Here is a 25,708-nt window from a genome sequence, read left to right on the forward strand (position 1 = left end):
TACCTGTGCTTTTGTAAACATACCTGCACTGAATAATATATTATAAAATTTATTTGTTATTCTAACATCAGTGAAAAGTGGCCTGTTTCTTTTCAAGTGAGTAAAATGGATAGGGAGAGAAATGGTGGAAAATTCTGTGTTATCATTAGAAATGATTGACATCTCTGTTAAAGCATTATTATTTTCACAAGAAGTCTATACTTCTAACTAATATTCATAAATATTTAAGTCTGATTGAAATCAAATGTACATTAAAATGCTGGTGTCAGATAGAACTGATGTCTTTTAGTTTCCCTTAGGATAAACTATGCTACGGGAACATGATAGATGAAGACCTGGTTTTCTGCTGATATACACATAGGTTTCTCTGCAGATGCAGTACTTGATTAAGGTTAGAAATACTGTGCCACATGATTATTGGTCACCCATAGGGATTAAGTCCTGTTTTGATGGGATCCCATTATTTTTAGTGCCTCATACATTTACTAGTGGCAGAAAAGTAAAGAAATATTTCAAAAATCATTTCACTTTTTACATCACCATCAGCAAGGAAGAACAGACTGAAATTTCCCTGCATGATTTTGTTGTTGCTCTGTAGGCTGGGTTGGTAGGTTGGGAGATGCCTGCGTTCAGTTCAGTTGCTAATATCCAACAAGCCCAGAGCTGAAATAAGGGCAGCTAGCGCAGGGCTTGGGAACCCTACAGTGACCATTTTGCTTTCCGTTTGCTATTGGGAGAATGAGCTGGGGCTGTGTTTCCCAGGTAGGCTGCGTGGTGCTGCACTCTGAGCTGACCTGTCTCTTGGGGTCTCAGTGTCTCTTGGGGTCTCATCGGTAAAATGGGAGTGAGACATAGTTTCCTGGTTCAGCCATGTGCAGGGAGGATAAATACATTCTTATGGTCTAAACGGTTCAAACCCTGCAGCAGCACCCGCACTGAGAAGCCAGGCTTTCCTCAGCTCTGAAGAGGCATCCAGCCATAGCAGGCTGGAGGTCTCTGCAAGCCCTACCACCCTGCTAGCCAGTGTTCGCTGTTGCAGTTTGCTGCGTGTACTTTCCTTTCAAATAATTTCTTTCTCTTTTCTAGTTTGAGGGTTGCAAGAAAGCCTTTTCCAGACTGGAAAATCTCAAGATTCACTTAAGGAGCCATACGGGTGAAAAGCCGTACCTGTGTCAGCACCCTGGCTGCCAGAAAGCATTCAGCAACTCCAGCGACCGCGCCAAGCACCAGAGGACACACTTGGACACTGTAAGGAAGCAGAAGTCCCATTGCAGTCCCCTATACATTAGGCCATGTGCTCCTTTCCCCCAGTTTGGTGGCAGCAGGTAGCCCAAAACCTTAGAGACAGGAGAGTCTGATGAGAAGGGTCTGATGAGGCTGTTTAAGCTGTGTCAGAAGTGACCCAGTAATGTAAGCACGGATGAAGATGGACCAAACTAGTTGGTAAAAAGGCCACAGCTCCATAGGCTTTGCTGCAGGTAGAGGCAGTAAGTTACTCCCACTTAGGTGATCTTTAGGGAAGCTGAAGTTACTATGCAAAGACACAGAAGCCACCTGCGATAATAATTGCTATTCTCTGACAAAAATTCCGTTGAACTTAAGGCTGAGGCATGTAGCAGAAGGTCAAGAGAGGGAGAATAATTTTGTAAATCTAAAAATTTTCATGCCTATAAATTGTTGCTTGTGAATTTGAATCACAGCTGAGATTTGTTTAAAAACTTTTGTTTTGTAACAAAAGATCATGTTTCATCAGAGACAAGCAGTTTCCAAAGGGCAGAAGTTGAGATAGAAAATGAGAACAATGCCATTTGAATTAAAAGGCTGTCACAAAACTTAAATTATCCATTTCAAATAGTCAATAGTATGGCTGGTTAAGTTAATAATTTGTACAAGTTTGGTTTTGGAAATGCTTTGTGAAATGTAAATGGCTAAATTCCAAAATAGCTAATTTCAGCTAGTTGGACCTAATGTTCTTTGAATGCTCTGTATTGCAGACCTACAAGTCGTCAGGGAAGGCAGACAGGTTAGTCAGAACGAGATATTTATAGAGATATGTATTTATTTGGTAAGTTAGATTTATTTGGTTTTCTTTTAAGAAAACTATAAAGGTATTATAGGACTGGTATCTTTCTAAAATGACGTGTTATTGGAAAATGTCAGCTGGAGGAGTTTGTCTTGTACTTCACATTAAAATGTGTGGGCTTTTGTGTAGTGTTTTTGAAACTTCAGTATTCAATGGTCGCTTTGGTTTTTGCTTGCTCTCTTTGTAATATAGTAAACTAACACTTTTTCTTGTTCTCTTTTTCTGAAGCAGATTCTTCTATAATCCTAAACAGTCTTATCTGGGCCTTTACTGCAGTTTCTTTACCTGATTCGCTAAAGAATGTAATTTCTGATTAAGTCAAAGATTGCTCTGAGGGTGGAAGAATTGTGAGTATAACTAGCAATATTCATTGTACTGATTACAAAAAAAAAGGTAACAATGAAAGGTGCCATAATGAAAGCTTTCCTTTGGTTTGCCTTCCTTATAATCCTTACTTTTCTCCTTTCCCTTTCTAATAAATTACCAAGCATTCTGCCTGTAATAATGTACAACTTCTGTGTTATGTAGTAATGTGGTTTGTAGCATCTCAAGGCTCAAAAGGGGTTCTCCTGAGTTAAAATAATCTGTGATGTAACAGCTGCTATATCCTTTTTTTTTTTTTTAATTAGAAACCTTATGCATGTCAGATTCAAGGATGTACTAAACGATACACCGATCCAAGTTCCCTGAGAAAGCATGTGAAAGCCCATTCTTCCAAAGACCAACAAGTCAGGAAAAAGGTAAATTTTCTACTCTGTTGACTGGTGTAAAGCTTATGTGGAGAAGTTAGTGTTCTAATAGTAGATGTTTCAATGCACCTTCAAGTACCTGTGCTGATTTCAGACTGTTGATTAGAAAAACTGTTAATGGGAAATAACAGGTATGGTTCTTATGTAAATAATTTCATCTTTGACTTAATTAGGCTGCCTGCTTCAATGCTTTTTATTTTTTGATGTGATGATTAATCACTAAAGAAACATAATGAGGCAAATATAAAATAATTTCTGATAACAGAAATTTTTGGTTTTAAAGTTCTGCCACTTGGCAAATACATAGTAAAACAAAATCCAGTTTACATAACCGGTCTCAGATGGAAGGATGGATTTTGAGGGCAGACGGACAGTACGCGATATTAAGCTCTAAATTATATTTCCACCTGCCAGACACTTCCAAATACCAAGACATTTCATAACACCAGTTCCCTGTGGATGTCAAGTCCATGAGTGAACTGTTGTTTGTATGTGTAAGCACATCTTTGAAGAGCTGAGTTGCAACCTAAGGGAATTTTTTTTTTTTCCTGAACATTTTTCATCATATCTCCTATTAATCACTGGCACTATTTCATTAGATGTTTAGATCATTGATGATAAAAATCTAAGCTTTCATTTTAAAGGAAACTGGTCCTGATAAAAGGGGAACATGTGTGAACTGTTGTAGGGTTAGATAAACCTCTGACATGTCAGCCCCATGTAAAATAAGTTGTAGTTTAGAAGTTTTAAAATTAAATGCACAGCCATTCACAGAAAGAAGCAAAAAACCTGCTTCATACAGCACTGGAAGCACTAAGTGGCAGTCTTTAGGGCTGCAGTATACAAATTTGAAGAGTAAGTTTTGATTCAATAGTTTGTTGAAGCAGGACATGACAGCAGAGACCTGCATGTCAGCCTGCATGAGGAATTTCCTTTAAACTTATGAGTGCCCCCTCCTGTATCAGAGACAAAGTAACTGAGTATTCATTTTCACCTTAATAAGTAGTGCTTTGGCTCCCTTGCTTGTGTGCACACTGCCCACAGGCAGGACTGCCAAAGGAGTTCTGTAAGCCCTGTCCTGCCTATCCCAGGCGGGCAACTCAGCTATCCAGACGCTGTCTTTTACAAGCATGTGAAGTAAATGCCAAGCAAGACGTTGCATTCTGAGAAACTTGTGTGGTGCCTCAACTAAAACTGGCATAATGGACTTGAACACAGGTATTAAACTGCACTGTAGCATTACTGTCATTGAAAGTGAAATAATGTGTTATCTCCCTTCTCTCATTTTGTCAGATTGCAATACTATGTGGGGGTTTCCATCCTGCATTTCATTCACTCTTTGATTTTGCTCATTTTCCATTCCTTCTTTGTGCCAAACAGTTTAAACCTGGCCCTTTTTACTTGTAATTTGACTCTCTGTGGGCATATTCTAGACTTAAAATTGCTTATTTTTTCATCCCTGTTTGATAAGGATTTATTTATGCTTATTGGTCACCTGAGGTATGTTGATATATGGAAGGGGAAATAAGCCAAACCTCCACAAAAAGAAAAGAAAAATTGTGGCATCTATCGAGGCAGATACATAAAGCATGGATAAACTTTGCAGTGTGTAATGTTTACAATGTACAGCATAGTTACTGGACCTTTGAGAACTTAGAATTGCTAACTAACATCATGCTTTGGCATTTGAAATATTTCCTGGCAATAATAATAATAAAAAGTAAGAAACAATAAACCTTTTAATGCAGAATTAAGGTTATTTATGGCTTTAATTAAAAGTGAAAATTGGCTTAATGTCAAAAAACTCTTTACAAAAATGTGAATTCATCAAAAATAACCATAAAAATTCCAAGGTGGTAAAGGCACAGTGGAGTAATACTTCCAGCCCTAGGGATCTCTTCTGTTGAAAAGAATGAAACCCTGTGCTGTCACACCCTGTTAGTCATGGATTCATTTAATATATTGTGCCTGACTGCTTTTAATCCTCCTTTTAACCTCCCCCTACACACCAAGTGACATTATTGTGGTGTCTTAAGTTGCTGGCTCTCCAAGACTGTACCTGCAGATGTATCTTTGATGTTGCATAGACTTAAAATAGCAGGATGAAGTATATTCAAAACAGCAGAATCAGCTGCTTGCTGTGCTAAAAATTACATTGAGTCTTCAGCCCAGATTTTCTAGATCTGTTTTCAAAGCTTTGACCCTTTCCTTGGCCCTCTAAGATGGGGCCAGATTATGCAGTGTGATATAGATAAATTTCCATCTCTGAATTATTTTAAGCAACCTTTGTTGATACATGTTTATGGCTTACCCTGTAAGGCAAAAGTGTATTTTCTGCAAATCTTGTAAGGCAGCCGTTGTTCTTCTCCTCCCAACCTTCAGCCATCCACCAAATACATTTAACTGGAATCTCTCCAGGTAATGGGATGAAATCCTATAGAACAAGAGTATCCCAACACAAATACATTTAATGCAAGCAATTTAGTGGATAGTATGATAAACTTTCATTTTCTTTTCAAAGGAAAGCAGAAGAGTAGAGAGAGCCTTGCCTGCTTTAATCACCTTTGTGTAATTTGCAAAATTCTTCATAAACATGAGGGCAAACATGTACACAAATACCATGCAAACACCTGGGAACAGGTGCTGAAAATATCTAGCAAAACATTTTAAGTATAATCTGTTTGCATCGTAATATACAGTCTGTACTTTTAAAATGTTTTGGTGGATTAAAAAGCAGTGCTCCTATCTTATTTTAAAAAGTAAAAATGGCTGACTGTGCCTGGGTTTCATCTTCCCTTGGGGAAGATGGATGGAGCTCCTTCTAAGCAGGGAAGTCAGTGATAGAAAACTAGGCAGCACCCAAAACGAGAGCATAAAGTGATGCTGAGAGTAATGCTAAGGCACAACATGCCCCTGGACTACCATTACTTTTAAAACCTGCCCTCTTCTGAGTCAACTCCTCTTTTCAAGTTTGAAAGGACAACAAACTTAAAAGATTTTTTTGTAAGTTGAACAGTTACCATGTGGTGCTTATTACTACAACACATAATGGAGCTAAGACCCATGTGGGATTCAAAGGGAACTGAATATTTCTGTCGGTAATGAGACAGGGTTAAAAAATAGACATGAGATTAACAAGGGGTATCAATGCTTCAAGATCATGCTTCAAGGTAGAAGTCAGCATCAAGCTAAATAGATCAGGGAAAAGTGTGGTTATTCTGTACTGCTTATTTGCAGTTTCTTACTCTTTCTCCTGGAATGCCAGCCGCTGGTGGACACAGTGTACATAAAGCAGTCTGAATGTATCTTGGGCCTGATCTGGAAGATGCACCTGCTTCTAAATGGATACTAAATAATGTTCAGGCTGCCTAGTCTTAATTTATGTATTCTCCTGCTTTTTTTCTTTCTCTCATTCCATTTTTATAATCCTTTTCTCTTTCAGTTTCCTTTCTTATTCTATCTTCCACCTTTGTAGCTTTGGGTCTTTAGGATATGCAACCCAGACTGAACATGTGTAGGCAGCTGAGGTGCATATGCCATGGTAAGACAAGTCCCAGGACTTTCTTCCACCCCAGGTACTCCTATATTGTCTCATCTTTCATCCTCTTTCTTTCCTTCATTTTTTCCACATGCAGAGTTCAACTGAATTGTCAATTTAGAAAGCATATTGGTACATACAGGCAAATGCCACTTAAACATTTGACATGCCGTATGTTTGCTAATCTTTATCTAGCTTGGACCTCATATTAATTTAGGATCTCATGAACCTTTTACCTTTTCACCCCACATCAATAATTACCTAACAATGGTTCAGCTTTTTCAACCTTCCATGCATTTTCAGGGCACACCAGGACCATAAAGAGAAATCAGTGGGTTTTTTTCCTTTTGAGAAATTCTAAAAAGGAGAGAAATCCAGTTTTTAGCTGAGTCATTTCCTGAACTAGCAGCTTTTATATGAAGAGGGGCTATAACAGCCTAAACTGATTGTTTCCGAGAATCAACGGTAAACATGAAGGATTTTTGAAAGAAAAGGACAAGGAGGAAGAATTCATGGATTAAAATTAGTATTTAATTTCTTCTTTCAAATACCCAGTAAAAGCAATATAGTTACTTGGCTTGGTTTGTGGAACTGCAGGGAATCAGAAGAAAATGTTAGGAAAACAGAGGACAAGTGAGGCAAGTATTTGCTTCAGCTAATCTTCATATTATTTATTCTTCCTACCAAACACTAACAGTATTTTCTGACTTCTTAAAATCTGAAAACCATTTATGCATTGATACTTTTTGTTCTGACTATAGACTGGCTCTGAAAATTGCCAGCCTGTGATATTAGGTGCAGTTGTTAATGGTAGAAATAGTCTTCACGAAGTCAGGGTGATTCGTTATGCCTATGAGATCCTATAGTTCTTATCTGTAGAACAGCTTTAATAAGGAAGGCTACAGTTGAGAGCTTTGCTTTGGTATCTTCAACAGGGCTAAGTAATTTTGTTCCGTGAGTCATCTTGTGGAGTCTCTGACTAGCCAAAAAATATGGCACTACTTGACACAAGTAAGCTTATTTTCAGTTGGTTACATTTTGTGTTTTCAGTAAACAGAAAATTTCTTTCATGTCTTAACTGACAATACGGTATTGGAAAATATGAGTCCATAGGTCTTTTAGTTTGTAAGTCTTTTTATTGACATTAGTGAAAATGAAATTATGCATTATATCATTAACAAAATCCAGAGCATGCACTATTACGTATCCAGTGATTTGAAACCTATATAGAAGGTGAATATTACCATTATGCTCTTCAAGAAGATCTGTTTGTTGTGCAAGCTAGTACTCAGCCTTGTACAAGTATAAGAACATTATCTTTTTCATATAAGTATACTACAAAAACCAATTTGCTATTTTTGTAGGAGTCTTCCTGAAGAAATCTGTATTTGTAAATCTAAAGAAAATATTTAATTCACTTTTAAGTATTACAGTGCGAGTCCCACTGTGAATGGAATGAACCCTCCACTGGTGTGTAGATCTTGTCATGAACATCTGCAATGTCTAATGCCTTTTTAAAAAGTTATCTCTTTTTAAAAAGTGCATTTTCAAATAGATAAGAGATAATTTTTAAAAAGGACAAAAATAGCTTTGATTTTGTACAGCTGTTTGGCACGGACAAGATCTGTTCAGTAACATCTACCTTATCATAGCAGTGGCTATGCTTTTAGATATGGTTTTAATTTTATCCATAATTATACCAGTGAACAGCTGTTGTCATGTATAATAGTTCTTCAAGCCAGTGTGTCCTGCCAAAAAAAAAAGATTTAAAAGATTGTTTCCACTTAATGACAAGAAGTGTAATAGGTAAGGATACAGCTGGCTAGTTCCATCTTTGTGGAAAAAAGGAAAAGATAATTTGATCGGTTGAGATAAACAAGACCAGCTAAAGGGAATGTAAACGTCTTAGTCTGGGCCTTGAACTGAAAGACAATTTATACCAAATAATACCATCTTTCAGCTGATCAGTCTTTGATTCTTTGGCAGTTTTAACAGTGCCCAGACCATGTCTTTGATCTCGTGTAAATTAGTTATGGATCAGATACATTATACAGACAAGCTTTGAGATATTGAATGCCTACCTGACATTTGCCCCTGAAAGCTGTCTGTCTCCTTAGCTCATTCAGATGGGTGTTGAGGAAACCATGCATGGATTCAGCAGACACATAGCTTAACACCTGAGCAGATGCTTAACGTAGTAGGTGATACTCTTAGGTCTCTACTGGATTTTTCAATACAATGCAGAGGAGCATAGATCAGCTAAAGCGTGTTTAGTCTTAACTATATTTTGCTCCTTATTTATTTATTCAATTTGTACTTAGTCTTAGTCTAACATAGAAATTGTGCTTGTGTCTATTTTTCTGGCTTTTTCGGTGACAGAATTTTCGTACTGTCTCTGGCAGAAAGCACATATGGAGGCATAGCTTTGGGAAAGGCAGTCCAAAGGACATTTCTGAAAGTTGTCTACACTTGATGGAGTTTTTATCGAATTGTAGTGTATATGGTACATCTACCAAATCACTAAGGAGTGAAGGGAGTGGCGAGACCTCAGGATATAGGGGATATGTGTACAGGCTTCTGGCTTGATTAATTTCTGCCTAATAATATTCCTTTTTGACACAGACTGGCTACTAGTAAAATGATGGCTGAACAGTGGCTTTTGGAGAGTTGTCAAAACATTCTCCCAGTGAAGATGGACTCTTCCAAAATTTGTTCCTCTGCTATCTGGTTGGAAGGAGATCTTTTCAGGTGTTATTGTGGTGAGGAGGAAGGACAGGCAATCAGTATCTCTCTAATCCTGCTGGTATTTGTGCATGTTTTCTTCCATGTTGCTCTTTTGAAAACTGATCAGATGGCAATGTCTGGAAGTCTTCAGAATACTTTTCCCGATTACAATAAAGAAAAAAGGTGCTACACTGCACTGCTGAGATGAAGCAGGCTGTATGAAACCTCAGCCATATCCATGACTACTTTGGACTGTAGCAGAGGCTAGCAGAGCACAGCAGTCCACATTAGGTGTGGAGAATGTCAGAAATAATAAAATAAGGATATGGATCACCTGGCCAAAGTAGTTCCTGGAATTGCCTTGCAGAGTGTCCTGTGCTGACCTTGACCAGGGTTCCCATCTGAACTGAGGGGCTTTACAAAAGCTACCTTGCATGGCTAGTAATGATCCTGCAGGCATTGCTCTTCTACCACTGTGCAAACCCCATAGTAGCAAAAAGGCGATATAAAATCTCCATCTTTAGAGGCAGATATCAATAACCAAATTCTTCTGAAGCCTAGTCATTTTATATCCCTTTTCTACCAGTTCACCTCTTCTCTTTTAGAGCCCTGTTATGTATAATGTATATAAACCTGTCCATCTTACAATGAAAACATTAAGAAAAATGGGAGAAAAACCAAGTGCTTAAAGACATGATATCCCCCTATTGAACAGTATTTCTCTGGAAATAAGACATACAAGTTATTTCCATTACGTGTTAATGTGGAGTTTTCTGTAAAGTTTTGAGACATTCTCTACCTTTGTATTTTTTAAGTCATGTCAGCAAAATAATACAGAGCTCTTGCTTCTTACAGGGCTGCAAATTTCTTGGTTGTTCATTGTTTATACTGTTTTACAGTAAAAGCTGGCTTTTGTGTTATGACTACATGTTGATTTTACCGCACAATCGATGAAGCTACCAGTTTGTTTAAATATTTTGGAATAAACAAAATTTTACACCAGCATTTAGATTTAGTGGAGAACAAGAACAGAAAAAAATGTCTGGTGATTTTCTTTAGCTAGTATCTTTGGTTTATTTAATTTTGCAACACTTGTTTCCAGTTTTTCCTTTCATTTCCTTTCATTTCTCAGTATTTCGACTAGGTTCTCTGTGAATCAAGAAACACGATGCTTAATGTCTTTGTTACAGGTAATAAATTCGCTTCTTTTTTATTTTTTCTAACTCAGAATGTTTGATCGATGAGGAAAGAGCGGGTCAAGGAGGGTTAGAGCATTACACAATTGGTATATTACATCAGCAGGTTATTCAGGCACTAAGCTAGTTACCAGTGACATTGTCCATTATGTGACTATATTAATCTGGAGAAACTGCTCTGTTTGTGAACACCTGCCTCATGGGGAGCAAACAGCCAGTTCCTACAGTATGAGCCCAGTTTGCTTCTACATCTTTCAGGTTTCACTTGCCCTTATTCAAACTCTTAGTTCAGATTTCACTGTTAAAACTGCAAAAGGGAGAGAATGGCTTGAAAGGGAAGCAAATCTATTTTCTTGCTTTGAGAGTGTAAGGATATTTTCCCTCATTTGTTCTCTATGGAGTCCATTTAAAAGATGTCACTAATGCAAAAAGAAGTGCATTCAGGGGCGAAGGGTCAGTGAGCAGTGCCCATGGCAACTAAGAAACTATTCTGCAGAAAAAATGCAGTAAAGAGTAAGTGTTTTAATCCCCAACTTTAATCCCTTTACTTCCTGTTTTCAAAATGAAATATAAATCAGGCACCATGGTGTGAAGCAATTTTTCCTGAAAGGGATGTTGGCAAAAAGGGATTAGGAATGGGCAGCAGTGTTTAAGGAATTTAATCATACAATTTGTTAGAAAACTTTTGAGACTACGAATGACCAGTTCTTTTGAGTGTGGTCAGTGAGAAACAGGAAAACAGACCCTGAAAGCGATGGAGGACTGGCTGTGGCTGACCCCCCTCAGCCACTACAGCGGCAGTGATGTGTGCTGTGGTGGGATGCATGAGGTGTACCACGCAAGGAAGCTCCATCGTGGGGGATATGCTTTGCCAGTGGTGCATGTCTGTTTTCTCCAGGGAGGAAACGTCAAAACTCCCCTATGGTTTTCATGGTGCTCTGGCAGCCGTGGCAGTTGTTATAACCAGGAGATTGTTGTTTCACTCTGATGTTAACATTTTCTATTTCACATCATGATTCCTCCCTGCACTTGGTTTCTGCCCTGAGCTTGTAGTCCTGTGAGCTTCAGCAGCATGATGTGCTGAAAAGTACACCAAAAGGAATAAGTGCTGTCACTCTTGTTACATTTACACACATGCCAAAAAATATCCAGATTGTCTCAAAACTCTGTAAACAGCTGTCAGTGCATGCCCATAGCATTTTGTATTCTTCAGGTTCATTTTTGGTAGCAAACAATATTCTTTTCTCCATTTGTATTGTCTTCACTTCCCTGCACAGCACATGCTTGAAGGTGGGCTTGAGAGAGCAGAATCCTTCCTTCTTTAGGGCCCTGGTTGACAGAGTCCCTTGGGAGGCAGTCCTGAAGGGCAAAAAGGAGCCGGGAGGGAAGATCAGTCTGGCTACAGAGAGCTTTGGCTGGAACCTAGGAAGAAAAAAAGAGTTTATGACCTTTGGAAGAAGGGGCAGGCAACTCAGGAGGACTACAAAGATGTCATAACATTATGCAGGGAGAAAATTAGCCAGGCAAAAGCCCAACTAGAATTTAATTTGGCTACTGCAGTAAAAGACAATAAAAAATGCTTCTGTAAATGCGTTAGCAAAAAAGCAAGGGCTAAGGAGAATCTCCATCCTTTACTGGGTGTGGGGGAAACATAGTGACAAAGAAGGAGGAAAACACTATGGTGCTTAATGCCTTCTTTGCCTCCATCTTTAATAGTAAGACCATTTTTTCTAGCCCCATGATCTGGAAGACAGGGACAGGGAGCAGAATGAAGCCCCCAGAATCCAAGAGGAAATGGTTAGTGACCTGCTACACCACTTAGACACACACAGATTTATGGGGCCAGATGGGATCCACCCAAGGGTACTGAGGGAGCTGGTGGAAGTGCTCACCAAGCTACTTTCCATCATTTATCAGCAGTCCTCTCTAACTGGGGAGGTCCCAGTTGACTGGAGGTCAGCAAGTGTGACACCCATCTATAATAAGGGATGGAAGGAGGATTTGGGGAACTAGAGACCTGTCAGTCTGACCTCGGTGCTGGGGAAGGTTGTGGAGCAGATCATCTTGAGTGCCATCATGTGGCATGTACAGGACAACCAGGCGATCAGGCTCAGTCAGCATGGGTGTATGAAAGGCAGGTCCTGCTTGCTAACCCGATCTCCTTCTGTGACAAGGTGACCCGCTTAGTGGATGAGGGAAAGGCTGTGGATGTTGTCTACCTAGACTTTAGTAAAGCCTTTGACACCATTTCCCACAGCATTTTCCTGGAGAAACTGGATGCTCATGGCTTGGATGGGCGTATTCTTCACTGGGTGAACAACTGGCTGGATGGCCAGGTGCAAAGAATGATTGTGAATGGAGTGAAATCCACTTGGTGTCCAGTCACAAATGGTGGTCCCAGGGCTCAGTTTTGGGGCCAGTTCTGTTTAATATCTTTATCAATGATCTGGACAAGGGGATTGAGTGCACCCTCAGTAAGTTTGCAGATGACATCAAGTTGAGTGGGAGTGTTGATCTGCTGGAGGGTAGGGAGGGTCTACAGAGTGATCTGGACGGGCTGGATCAATGGTCCAAGGCCAGTTTTGTGAGGTTCAACAAGGCCAAGTGTCACAACAACCCTGTGCGATGATACAGGCTTGGGGAAGAGTGGCTGGAAGGCTGCCCGGCAGAAAAGGACCTGGGGGTGTTGGTTGGCAGCTGGTTGAATACGAGCCAGCAGTGTGCCCAGGTGGCCAAGAAGGCTAATAGCATCCTGCACTGTATCAGAAATAGTGTGGCCAGCAGGACTACGGAAGTGATAATCCCCCTGTACTCAGCACCAGTGAGCCACATCTCAAATAGTGTGTCCAGTTTTGGGCCCCTCACTACAAGAAGGACATTGAGGTGCTGGAGCATGTCTAAAGAAGGGCAACGAAGCTGGTGAAGGGAGCTTCTAGAGAACAAGTCCTTTGAGGAGCGGCTGAGGGAACTGGGGTTGTTCAGCCTAGAGAAAAGGAGACTCGTGAGACCTTAGCACTCTCTACAACTACCTGAAAGGGATTTGTAGCGAGGTGGGTGTTGGTCTCTTCTCCAAGTAACAAGTCATAGGACAAGAGGAAATGGCCTCAAGTTTGTGCCAGAGGAGGTTTAGAATAGATATTAGGAAAAATTTCTTCACTGAAAGTATTGTCAAGCATTGGAACAGGCTGCCCAGGGAAGTGGTTGAGTCACCATCCCTGGAGATATCTAAAAGACCTGTAGATGTGGTGCTTAGGGACATGGCTTAGTGGTGGACCTGGCAGTGTTATGTTAATGGTTGGACTTGATGATCTTAAGGGTCTTTTCCAACCTAAATAATTCTATAATTCTATGATTCTTATTACTCAGTCACCCTTCAGTCTGGGCTTTAAATGTGCTATCCTGTCCATGATGCTACTTAAGCATCACCAGTATCTGAGCAAGAAAGATTGAAGCTGTATAAAGTATGCCTAAGAGGTTGCAGTTAGCTGCCCTGATAGCAGCCCAAGCACCCTTCAAGTCCTTAAGACTGTCCTCATTAAGTGTCCCTGTTCAGGCTGGGACCTCCTCTGCCTTCGTTGTTGGCATGCAGATTTCACACTGCTGGAAATGGGTATTGGCAGCTGGCCTGCATTAACAGGTACTGATTTTGGAGTCCTTAGTACTACTCCTGAGGCCATGATATACTGGCTTCACTGACAGTCCCTGTATGAGGAGGGCCTTCATCTGCCCTTTTGTTTCTTCCCCGTGCTGTAGTCCTCTGCCCCATCAGCTGACACAGTTGTTTGTGAGACTGCACTGTAAGATGAATTAAGGATTTAACAACAACAAAAAACCCGACCTGAAACAGAAATGCCCCACAATAAATGGGAGGCTGTAGCAACGCTGAAAGTTAGCACTGCCAGCCCAGCCATCTCATCACATCATCATCTAGCCAGGCAACACACTAAACAGACAACTTACAGACAGTGAGTGAAACTGTAGAACAATGTCCTAAGGAATCTTTGCAAAGTGAAAATCATATGCCTGAAGGCTAATAATTTGGATCTCTTACTAGTAAAGCTGGCAGAGGTTTTTTTCAGTTCTAGTCTTAGGTGCTAATCAAGGTATTATTTTCAACAGATGAGATTTCCTTGTAGGAACAGGTACATGCATGAACTTAAGTTCCAGTGGAGATTAACACAAAAAACCAAATATTTAAAGTGAAGGCCAGTGTTATATAAAGGATGCTGCAGAGTTTAAAAAAAGAATGTGAAATCTGAAAATCTTTGTTTCTGTATACTAAAAATTGCTGATGTTATCTACAGATTTTCATGGCAATTTTTGGTAACATGTGACAAGGAAAGAAATATGTTTGTGGTAAATGAAGCACCAGGTGGATGAGTACTTGTTTATTTTCTACATTTTTCCACTCATGAAGTGAAAACTTGCCAAACAGATGTAGTTTCAGAAAGGGACAGTAAATAATTCTGCAGTACAAGTGGTTTCTTTGTCGAGCCACATTTACTTGGAAAAGCTGATGTTTAGCAGTATCATGTACTAGCTATATCTCCAAATCAGTCTGGCACGAAAGAGTGATTTTTTCCTGCTTTTCAAATGGCACAGCTCAGCTCTTAGATTGCTGTTCACACAAAAACCAGCTACAAGCCTCTAAGAACTGCAAGAAAAAGAGGATGAAATAGGAAGGATCACAGGTATAATGTAGGTAGCATTTTTAATAGGATAGTTGCATGTTTTCAGATTTGATAAAATCTGATATAGGGCAGGGAGAGACGTAATATGTGTGTGTATGTGTCCACACACATGCAACTATATGGTTGCTTTCCAGTTCTATGACTAGAGTGAGAAAGAAATAAAAGTAAAATTCGTGAAAATGTGGACTTCTCCAGGACAGCAGATGTCAAAACAAGGAGCGTCCTTAGGAGCCTTTTATGTTAAAACATATTACTTCCAACTATGTAGAGCAAAATTATAATCAGTTTTCAACAGAACTCTGACTGAACCAGCTTTTTTGTTTGTTTCAGAAAATGGCCACTTACAATACATCTCACTCAAACTGTACTTCCCTTCTTTACAGTAAGATTTCAGTTTGATTTTTTTATTCAAAGTTTCTTTTCAGATCTGTCCCAGCTGCATTTTTTCCCCTTAGAAATGGTGTTTTTGGTGTTCTATATAATTTTAATGAGGAGATAATCCAAACTATTCCTCATATTAGGTTAATACCAATCGAAAGAAAACTCTCTGTTCTGTGTATAATAAAGGTAGAATTCATTTCAGTCTCATCAATCTTAATTTGACAGTGCTTTCCACTTGTAGTATTGCTTCAAAACCAGAATTTCTTCTTGACTTGAAATTTGCTGATTGTGTATGTTCCAGGTCCTTTTGATTTTTAGTGCAAGAGGCTGAAAAACATTTTTTGTATATTTTCCTGATTTACTCTATGTCACAAAGATGAAAGCCATTTTTGTATTTGAACTCAAATGTTTGTTGTAAAACTTTGAGTGGAGCAAAATTAACTATTTCTTGTATAGAACCTAACATCCCTACTGTGCAGATAGGCTAGTTTAACTTGATTTTTATTGTGTTTTCATGGCCAAACATTTAATTGAAATAGAATGTAAGAGCAAATGAAAATAGCATGCACACATATCTGAAAGCTGTGGTAGACAATTAGCAGAATAATGAATGCTATGGCTTTCTAGAAATCCTGCCGAGATGACTCATTGGAAATGAAGATTGTTGAGGAATCTCTTCTGTCTGCATTGCTTCTTTGCCCCAAGATGTCTGTAGCCTCCAGAGGCAAGAATTAGGACACTTAGTAAGCGTAAACTTCTAGCAAGTGTAAACTTTTATTGTCTGCTGTCAAAAAGGCCTAGTACTATGCAAGAAAGCACTAGACCTTGAAGCTGATCTGCATGAGTAAAGGGATGATCTAGCAAGCAAACCTGTAATATGAGTAAACACTGTCACATAGCATGGCTTCATCTTGAATTTGTTATTTTCTAGTGGCCACATCTGTCTAATGTCATTGTCATGATGCTAACAGGACATAATTTTACTCTAACTGTACAAGCAAATATTAAATTCTGGCTACTCCTTCAGAAAAACTAGTACAATATGTAGCTCTATGTAGACAGGTCATGCTTTCCTCTCCCAATACCACCTTAACTTATGGGCAATAAAAATGCATGGAAGACTCCGGCTTATTCTCTGCTTGACAAATGGCGCTTAGTAAACTTAATACACAGACTATGTGAATAACAGAAATTCCTCCTTAGTTTTATAATGAAAACAGAATTATAAAGCTATTACAGTTAGTGTAAAACAATTCCTCTCAATGAAACATGGCAGTATTTAGGGTGGTTTTGCTGGTTTTACAAATGGCAGACACAGATCTAACCTGCACCAAAATAAATAGACTACAACCAGTGTCTCCCTTACATAAGGAAGTACTCTAGTAGGTGCACATTATACATAAAGTCCATAAAAGCAAGATTTAAAATGCTGTGACTTCATGACATAACTGGCATGTTTGAATGACTGGAGGAGTCCAGACTTTGCTGAAGAATCACTAGAGTTAATCCAAGTACATACAGGCAGGTTTTGAAGTTACTGCGATCCTATTTTATGTGGTTTGGAAACAAACTAATAACATTTGAGAAAACCTAAACTACTACTCTTCTGACTAAGTGTGTTCATAAACACACGTTTCTGATGTTTTGCTTGATGGTGTGAGATTTCTATTGAACAGCAATAATGTTGCAGAAACTAGCCAGGTTGTACAAAAACATGCAGATCTCAGATAAAACACACATTGTTTAGAGAAACAGAAAACAAATTATCTTTTCTTTTAAGGAGGCATTTTCTCTGGAATTATGTCATGCATCAAATCAACAGCATGTGTCTGCTCTTGGACTTAAATATAATGAAATCAAAAATTGAAGAATGTAGAATCTTACTCCCTTCTAATTACTTCTCCTTGTAACATTTAATCTTGGGTAATTATTTAATCATATCTAAAATGTACAGGAGTAGAATTTCCATCCATTGTTCTGAAAGCTGATAAACATTAGTTGATTGTCATAGAAGTAAAACAATTGTAAATCATGACTGACGGGGTTTTGTTTTGTGTATTAGGAAAAACTGCCACATTGTGATAATGGGAATGTCTCAGATTTTCAAATATAAAACTTCACTAGTCTACCATACAACTGAACTATTAAACTTGAAAATCTATTATTTAGAACAAATATTTCATACCGGGAAGTTATCAGTGAGCTGAGCCATTGATTGTTAACTTGCACCTTGGTCAGCTGTAAATTTAGGCTACATTACAGCACACACAAAATGTCAGTGCTCAGCATGGCAAAACTGTCAGTTACTGATTTGATTACTCAACAAGGTAACTTCCTAACCTTATAGTTCTCAAAAATAGATTGGCAAGTTTTCAGTACCAGTGTGATTGTACTGGTGCTTAGCTGAGTGATCATGAGGGAAGCAAGGTGATCATGGGGGAAGCAAGGTATTGCAGCCAGAATCCTGGGAGATTTGTGCTGTGATATGATTTATAAAGAAGTTGAAAAGAGTGTCAACTGTCTTCTACAGCTGGTTAATGAGTCTACAGTCTAGGCCAGAAAAGAAATACATTTTGTTTAGAGCAAAGCAAGAAACAGACTGCAGCAATTAGATCTGGTCAATTATTATTTCTCCTTTATAGCTTTTTTAACTGAAGATAAAATTTTATGGATGCAATGAATGGTTGGTTTATTTGCATGTTTTTAAGATCATCTGTTTTTTAATTGTCTGTTCTGTTCCTTCACATACTGAAGAAAAATTGTAACTCAGATTTCCCTGCTCTTGACAAAATGCGAAACATTGATTTCAGTTAAAACTTTTTATTAAAAGTTTTCTCTAAAATATGCAACAATATTTGACTGAGATAGAGGGTTGGTTTTTTTACCCTGAATGTCTTTACAGGAAAAAGCAATGCCTTAATCTGCCATATTTGAACCAGTCTGGTTTTTGCAGTCTGTTTTGCTCCAAAAAGGCCACAGCTTATGCCAGCCCTGTTAATGATACAGAAGAAACATCTGGAAAAACGTTGCACAGAGTATGAGCTTTAGATAGCAGAGGAAGGAGGACCCAGCAACCAAAGCATGGTTACTGTCTCTCTCAAACAGTAATGGTGGGTAATGGAGTTTTACAGAAGTTGTCTGGTTTGGGAAGCAGCTATGATTTAATGGCTGGTTCTGCTAAAGGAAGCTTACCCATTTCTGGTCCTGCTCTGCTAAGCAATAGAGTAGAGAAGAGGTCCTCTACCCCTTGCTCCCTATGCTTTCCAATACTGCAACAGTAATTACTCTTAAAGAGCAACTCTCATACATACCCTGTAGTAAAGGAGAGTAAAGTTAGTCCTAGCACCTTATATCTGGTGAGGTTTATAGGTATTTTTAGTGGCAATTTGAATTAGCAGTGTGTGTCTGCAGTTGCACAAATCAGTGTAATACCCACCCCTTGCTCAGAATATTTCATTATATGTATGTTAAATACATATATTGCCATTCTAAAATTATGTATTATGATACATGTATGCGTGTGTCTATGTAAGTTTGTAAAATCTGTATTTCTAGCCCTTGTGGTTGTAAATACGAACCAATAATAGCCAATGCATGGATTAAGAACTCTCTCCAGAAATCAGATCACAGCTGTCTCCCAGTGCTTGTTTCACTGGTTTTGGTTTTCTGTTGTTGATCCTGGGTTTTGGTTGATTTTATAAGCATTGACTGTTGGGCAAGCTAGAAAATTTATGTCAGCATGGGTTATCATCATAGCTGTGTTCTCTGTATCAAAGGATTTGCAAATGCAGAACAAACCTCCTGAACAGTGCAAAATAAAACAAGTATAAAATAGGCAGTTGCTGTTATTTAATACTTGTAACTAATGTGTACATTCTTAGCTCTCATTTCCTTGTTCTGCTCATTGTTTCATCCATATGACTTCTATCTGATCATAGAAAATTGATCAGTTTCTTACTCACAAAAAAAAAACCCTGCACAAACAAACAACTTTACACAGGCAACCTTTGTAAATTTGTATTCTGTGTGATAGAACCCTGATTTTTTAATAGAAGTCAGATTTTTTTCATATTTATTTTCATATTAGATTCCATAGAAATTTAAAGTCACATAATGCTCATTAATAATGTATCTGATAAGAATTTGAATCTGGATATATCTGGCATTTAATTTCACATGCACTTAATTTCATGAAAAAGACATGTTACTAGTGATAGCAGCAAAAACAGAATAATTAGTGGATAATAGGAGACAACGATACATGCTACACTGGAAGAAATATTTGTACTTGTAGCAGGTTGTAAATATAGATAACAAATGAAAAGCATTTGTCAGGGTATTTATTCCTTTCTCCCTTTTCTCCCTCTTTCTCTCCTCCCTCCCCTCCCCCCCTTCCCTCTCTCTCTATACAGTTCCACAATAACAAATATAGCTCACAAATGTAGCATACCTTTGGGCTTAATAATGACTCACTAAATTTTTAAGAGAAGGAATAATCTACAGAATGCACATTCTGTGCATAGGTATCATAGGTTGTGTAGTATCTCTTATTAGTCACCCGGCCTCAGGTGCTTGTGATGTGTAAGACCAACTCTCCACTCTGTTGCAACAGTTTTATACTAATGCATATCATCGGAAGTCATTTGAATGATCATCAGCATCTTGTGGCACAGTAATGGGTCTCTCTACAGTTGCATTCAGAATCATTTGCTCTTACTCTTTTTTCTTCATTTCTGAAGGATGGACAGAATTCTCTCTTGTTGCTTTTCCTCCCTTTAGGAATTTGTTAGAGGTGCTACGTTATGTTCTAGTTACTCTTACCTGCTCACTTTTCATGGCACCAAACAGAGAGGAGAAGCCTGAGTTGCATCTGTGAAATTTGCTTCTTGGGACTCTGATGCATGAGAGCAGCAAATCCTACTGCACTAGGTCAGGTTTCTGTCCGTCATGCTGCATGAACTACCTCTTCATCAGCATGGGTGATAGGACAGGATATTTATCTGCATCTCAGCTACAGCAGTGGCCCACTTGCATATAAGGACACACCCTCCTTTTTCATGCTTTTGTATGAATGCACCAGCCTGTGAGCCAAGATGGCTAAGATGGCCGTAAGGAATAGGCAAATTTTTGTTACATATAACAGTAACATCATGCAGGGGGTTGGGACAGGCATCAGTCCCAGCAGCCTGCAGCAGCATCCATCTGTCAGAAAACTCAGGGTGCAATTTTGCATTACAGCTAGGACAGCCTTGTGTCAGGGTGCTTTTCCATATTTTGGTTTTGAGATTTTTTTGTTAAATTGTATTTTTTTATTTTTATTGTACTGTATTGTAGCCTCAGGGTGAGATTGTTTGTCCAAAGAAAAACTCTTTTTATGAATTTGCTTATTAATTGTTTGCAGAGTGAATTTTCTGCTGGATCAGCCAGAAAAACAGGCTTGCTGTTGATGGATCAGGTACCAGGCAAGTGGCTATGCATGCAGCTGGGGTTAGTGGCAGTGATGGAGCACTCACTTTCAGATCAGTTCAGCCATAATGTGAAACAAATGCAGTCCTAGTCACTTTAGCAATGTGGTCTTGAGACAACTTTGGTCCATATAAAGTGGTACCACTTCCATCCTGACCATCTTGAATGATACTACTCTTGGCTGCTCGCTCCCAGTCACTTGTTTCCACTGCCATGAGCATCTTTGCTTTTCTGGTCCTTCAGTGAGCCAGTTCAGGGCACTAAACCAGCAGGAAAATATTTGTATTTTTTATAGTACCCCTCTGCTGATACAAGAGATGTCAGACATTATCCATGAATCAGGACAAACTTTTCTCTTTTGCAGTGTATGACAAGAGAACACATGCAAGTCCATCTGTCCAAGGTCCTATCTGTACAAATAGCCCTTGTCCTGGGTACAGCCTTGTTAAGCATCTGGAAGACTTTCCTTCCTCAGATTTGAAAAATGCCTGCTATAATGGAAGGATATTAACCAGGATTTAAGAGAAGAATTCTGCTTGTGTTCCATTTCTTTCTCTAACCCCTCAACATTTCCTCATTGTAATTTTTCAGTGTCTTAAGGACTTCTGTGATTTATTTCCTTTTTTTTTGCCCAGGCTATAATAATTTCTCCTTTTCTATCTCTTGTGTTTCAGTTGCGATTGAACTCAGAGCTTGGCCAGGACATCCTGAATGACTGCCTCGTAATCCAGCCCCTCCAGCCAGCTCCATCACCACATGATCATGGAGATAATACCATGGGACACTCCGCAGGGCCTGCTCACGGTATTTACCCAGGTATAGAAAAAGACAGAAACAGCCTGCTGTATTGTTGCTCTTTTAAGATTAGAGATGATTTTGCAGAGTAGAATGTACTCTGAAATCTGTATATATCTCATGAGAAGGATAGGATCTGCAAAGATGAAAAGATAGGTTTTGAACAGATTTTTACACATTTTTTAAGGAAGACAGGACAAATCATATTTTTTCCATGAAAAGCCCTACTGCAACAAAGACCAATATTTTTGCTCTATAGGCATTTGACTTTGCTAGCAATTCACTTCTACCATTCCTTGTAGACATCCTGAATTCATTAAGCTTCATTTAAAGTCAAAGGAGTATTTTTCCTCTTCCTTATTCGTGGATCACTTACGAGTTTTCCAATAGATCTAAATTAATGAAATTAAGTGCTGCATTATAAACTCTCATATAACTATAAATACACCAATAAACACATTTATGCTATAAATGTGATTATCCTATTTTATTGTTACAGTTAAGTATTTGAGATTTTCATATTAAAATATGTAACTGTCATACCTTCCTAAATGTACAACTGTTGTTCACGTTTCAGCTAAATTTAAAATATTTGATAAGTTATGAAGGATAATACTTCTCAAAGCTCAAGACAATGATGGGCAAGATGTTAACATTTTTTAATGCTGTATTTTAGTAGTTGTGAAGACATCTGTTTTTATCTTTCAGGCAGAATGCATTACGTCTTCTAGCAGTTCAACGTTTAACTGAGAACCAGATGTAGGAAGTGAAAGAATTGGCTGAATGTTATGTGCAGAGCTGAAAATGACATTATATGAAGTGGCCACTTCAATAAGTGGCATTATTTTACGGAGAGGCTTGTAAACCTATCAGTTCTGTAATATGTTTTTGTCAAGCCTGTTGTGAGCTACACACTAGTTGGTGATCATGTAGGTTTATATGACAAAAAAATCAGGAAATTTAAAGCTGTGATTGACTGTATCCTAATTTATAAAATAGTTGGTATTATTTGTATGCTGTTAACTGTTAAATGCCTTAGTCTGAGTATAGGCTGAGTGTGGCATCTGTTATCTGAAAGCTAAAGGAAATTTCAGATTTTAAAGATTTGATTTTGGCCAGGGAACCTCCAGCGACGTGGTGTTCATTACAGTTGCTTATTTTATATTGTAATTTGAGAGGGAGTTGGATAGTGAGGAATGCTGAAAATTAAAAAATTGTTTACTGGCATTACCCAGTGTAATGTGCAAAACTGAGAATAAAAGACTCAGCTTTTCCTTTTCCTTTCAATTCCCTAGATAGGGTGAAAGCTGGGTGGGGACAGTGTGTCCGATGAGCTAAGACCAGGTTTTCAGAAATCTAGGACTTTCTCACAGGAGATTTCCACTGGAATCTGTTGAGCACTCAGCTCTTCTACCAGTCCAGCCCCCAGACTATGATTAAGTGTCAAACTCCAGCTGCTGGGGCAATCCAAACCTAGGCTGACAGCAGCTTGAACAAGCTGCTGCCCCATGTCATCTCAGGATCCTAAGCCAAGTAAAGCTATTGCCTCCAGCCAGCCCTTAGCTGGCAATTGTCTGCAGTCACAATGTCCCATAGACAGCTTCTGAGACTGTGGCATTACTTTTTGTAATCTCATTCATGCCTTGTCTTACAATACTTGGGGTTTACAGCACTACTAACTATGGACATTCTTTGATCTAGTAAGTTATTTTGGTTTTTTTCTTACTTGGCACTGCTTTCTATTTTGCAGCAATTTTTACAGCATTAATCAACATGCTTTTATCAGCATTAATTTCTCTGTAAGTGAACTGTAACTGCTTTCCTTTATCTGTGTTCACAGCTCTCTATAACTTGGCAAATTTCTCGTAGTTTATTCGCTTGTGTTGTTTCACTTCAATTAACTGAGGGTATTATGTCAGGTATAGATGAATCCATGTCACTTCATTTTGACAACCAGTTGAAATGAATTGTTTCATTAACTACTCATTATGGCTGCTACATAATAATATACTGTGTAAATAAGTGAGATAACTCCAACAGGGAGGGAATTATTTTATTGAAATGGCAACATGAAAATTATTCATGCCCCAAGGAGAGAAAAACAAAACACAAAAGCTTAAGTGTCCTGCCTGAGAGGAGCTACCATTTAAACTTCTCTGAAAAAAACTTTTTTTTTAATTATAAAGAAAAACTTTGAGACTTTTCTGAAAAATAAAATATGTAACTTTTACTGGGAACTGTTACAGACAGCATATTAGCTGAAATGTCTGTGCTACTTTTCAAGTAGAAACAGGAACAGATTTCCATTCTTCCAATGCCTTTAAATCAAACTTTTCTCACTTGAAGGATACTTTTCTTACCATTTATGCACATTTAAAGCAAAGGTAGGTTTTCTCCTTTCCTAAGAGATCTACAGAACAAATGTTTGAAAGCAAACTATTAGAAATATGTAAAAGATTACAAAAGTAGACATTTAGGTGCTAGTTCATTTCTACTTACCAAAGTACAACGATGCCTGTAATGATCACCATTTCTCTGTACTGTTAAAGTACAGAATCTGCAAACACAGATCTATTTAAATGAAATACAACAATAATCTTTTTGATTATGTATCTATCACTTAAAGTTAAGACTGCATAAATATTTTTTCTTATCTTGTGGCCTTTGTGACTTTATAAAAGAAATCTGAACTGAGTACAATCTTATTAATACGGTGCAGTAACATGACAGATCCTTTGCTTATAAACTGACACAAAATTACATTTACAGGTCTAATGTTAAGCAAGCATACATACTGTTCTAGGGTTAAGCATAGTGATATTTTATAAAACAGAAATTCAAAGTCTGTTTGTACTGAAGCATGAAATTTCTGGTAGCACCTAGGTTTTAATTTTTAAAAATACATAGGCTTTGGGGTTTATTCAGTTCATAGAATGAAGATATGAGCAATTCATTCATAACAAGAGTATAAGAATGATGGTTTTTCTACTATGAAATCATATCAGCTTCCTTTGTGTAGTGCAATCTAGAATCCCTAAGGCTGAAAGAATCATAAATAATGCAATACAAAAAAATTTTGTTTTTACTGTGCTGTTTGGTTAAAACTTGACCATTTCATATTTAAGAATAAACCAGAATGTGTCATTCATTTGTAAATATTTACTGAATACCACACTCTGCTCTGCTCCAGGGCAAGAAAATGATATTGCTAAAGCTTGCCAAGTGCATGATTTTCTTTGCAAGTTGGAAATTAAAAGTTGCATCAGGAAAGTTACAGAAGGTTTTGCAATTCTAAGTGTATTTTAAGTAATATCTTTTGCTCCAGTACTGTGAAACTTTGGCCTAACTACTTTTATGCCTGTGATTTAAGACATGTTACTTAAGTAACACTTGTCCTTGTGTCGTTTTTTTTCCCCAATGAAATAGTACTGAGCTAGGCACTCTACACACATAATAAGAAAGAATGAATTCATTCCCAAAGGAGTTTATATCTAAGATAATGTTAGGGCAGTTGGTAGATACAAGAGGCAGGTAGAGGATAGAGGATTCATACAGGAAAAATGAAAGAATTTTATTAAAGCAATTGTCCCAGTGAGTGAGCTCCCTAACCATTAGGCACCATGGGCAGTGGGGGAGACGTCTGATGAAAAAGCAGTCTGTTTGTTAGTTGACAGCCTTGGGAAGTAGTTATGGCTCGTTACTGGAAGAAAAAAAGGATGAGAAGAACTGAGATATGAATGGCCATTGCAGTGAAAAATGGAGTTGCATTTGACACATAGGGAATGGATGCAAAAGAGTAGGTGATGTAGGGTAACCAACAATTAAGAGGATCTCTGCTGTCACTTTTGGAGCTCAGTTTAAGTATGGCATACATATCCAGAACTCCTGCTAAAGGTGTGTTACCGGGTAGGACCATACACATTCTACAGGGGGTTGAAAAGTGTTCATATTATTATCGTACCTATTTTAAGGAGGATAGTTTATTTCCCTTCAGACTTGTCCTTTTATTCACCAGTTTTAATAATGAGTTTATAATTTCCATTTTGAGACAGCTTAGTGGTTCTCCAAGAATTGATGTAATTGTC

At 38.3% G+C, this 25,708-nt stretch overlaps 1 protein-coding gene across 1 annotated transcript in view; it reads left to right on the forward strand.

The window, feature by feature from the left end:
• Positions 1–25,708, forward strand: part of GLIS3 (GLIS family zinc finger 3) — a 178,544-nt gene that overhangs the window by 125,929 nt on the left and 26,907 nt on the right. The window contains exons 4-6 of the mRNA XM_049796257.1: positions 1,087–1,248; positions 2,713–2,823; positions 21,503–21,644. Of these exons, the coding sequence (XP_049652214.1) occupies positions 1,087–1,248; positions 2,713–2,823; positions 21,503–21,644 (415 nt within the window). The remainder of the gene's footprint in view (positions 1–1,086; positions 1,249–2,712; positions 2,824–21,502; positions 21,645–25,708) is intronic.

This window comes from Accipiter gentilis, chromosome Z (genome assembly GCF_929443795.1).
Source record: "Accipiter gentilis chromosome Z, bAccGen1.1, whole genome shotgun sequence".
Taxonomy (NCBI): domain Eukaryota; kingdom Metazoa; phylum Chordata; class Aves; order Accipitriformes; family Accipitridae; genus Astur; species Astur gentilis.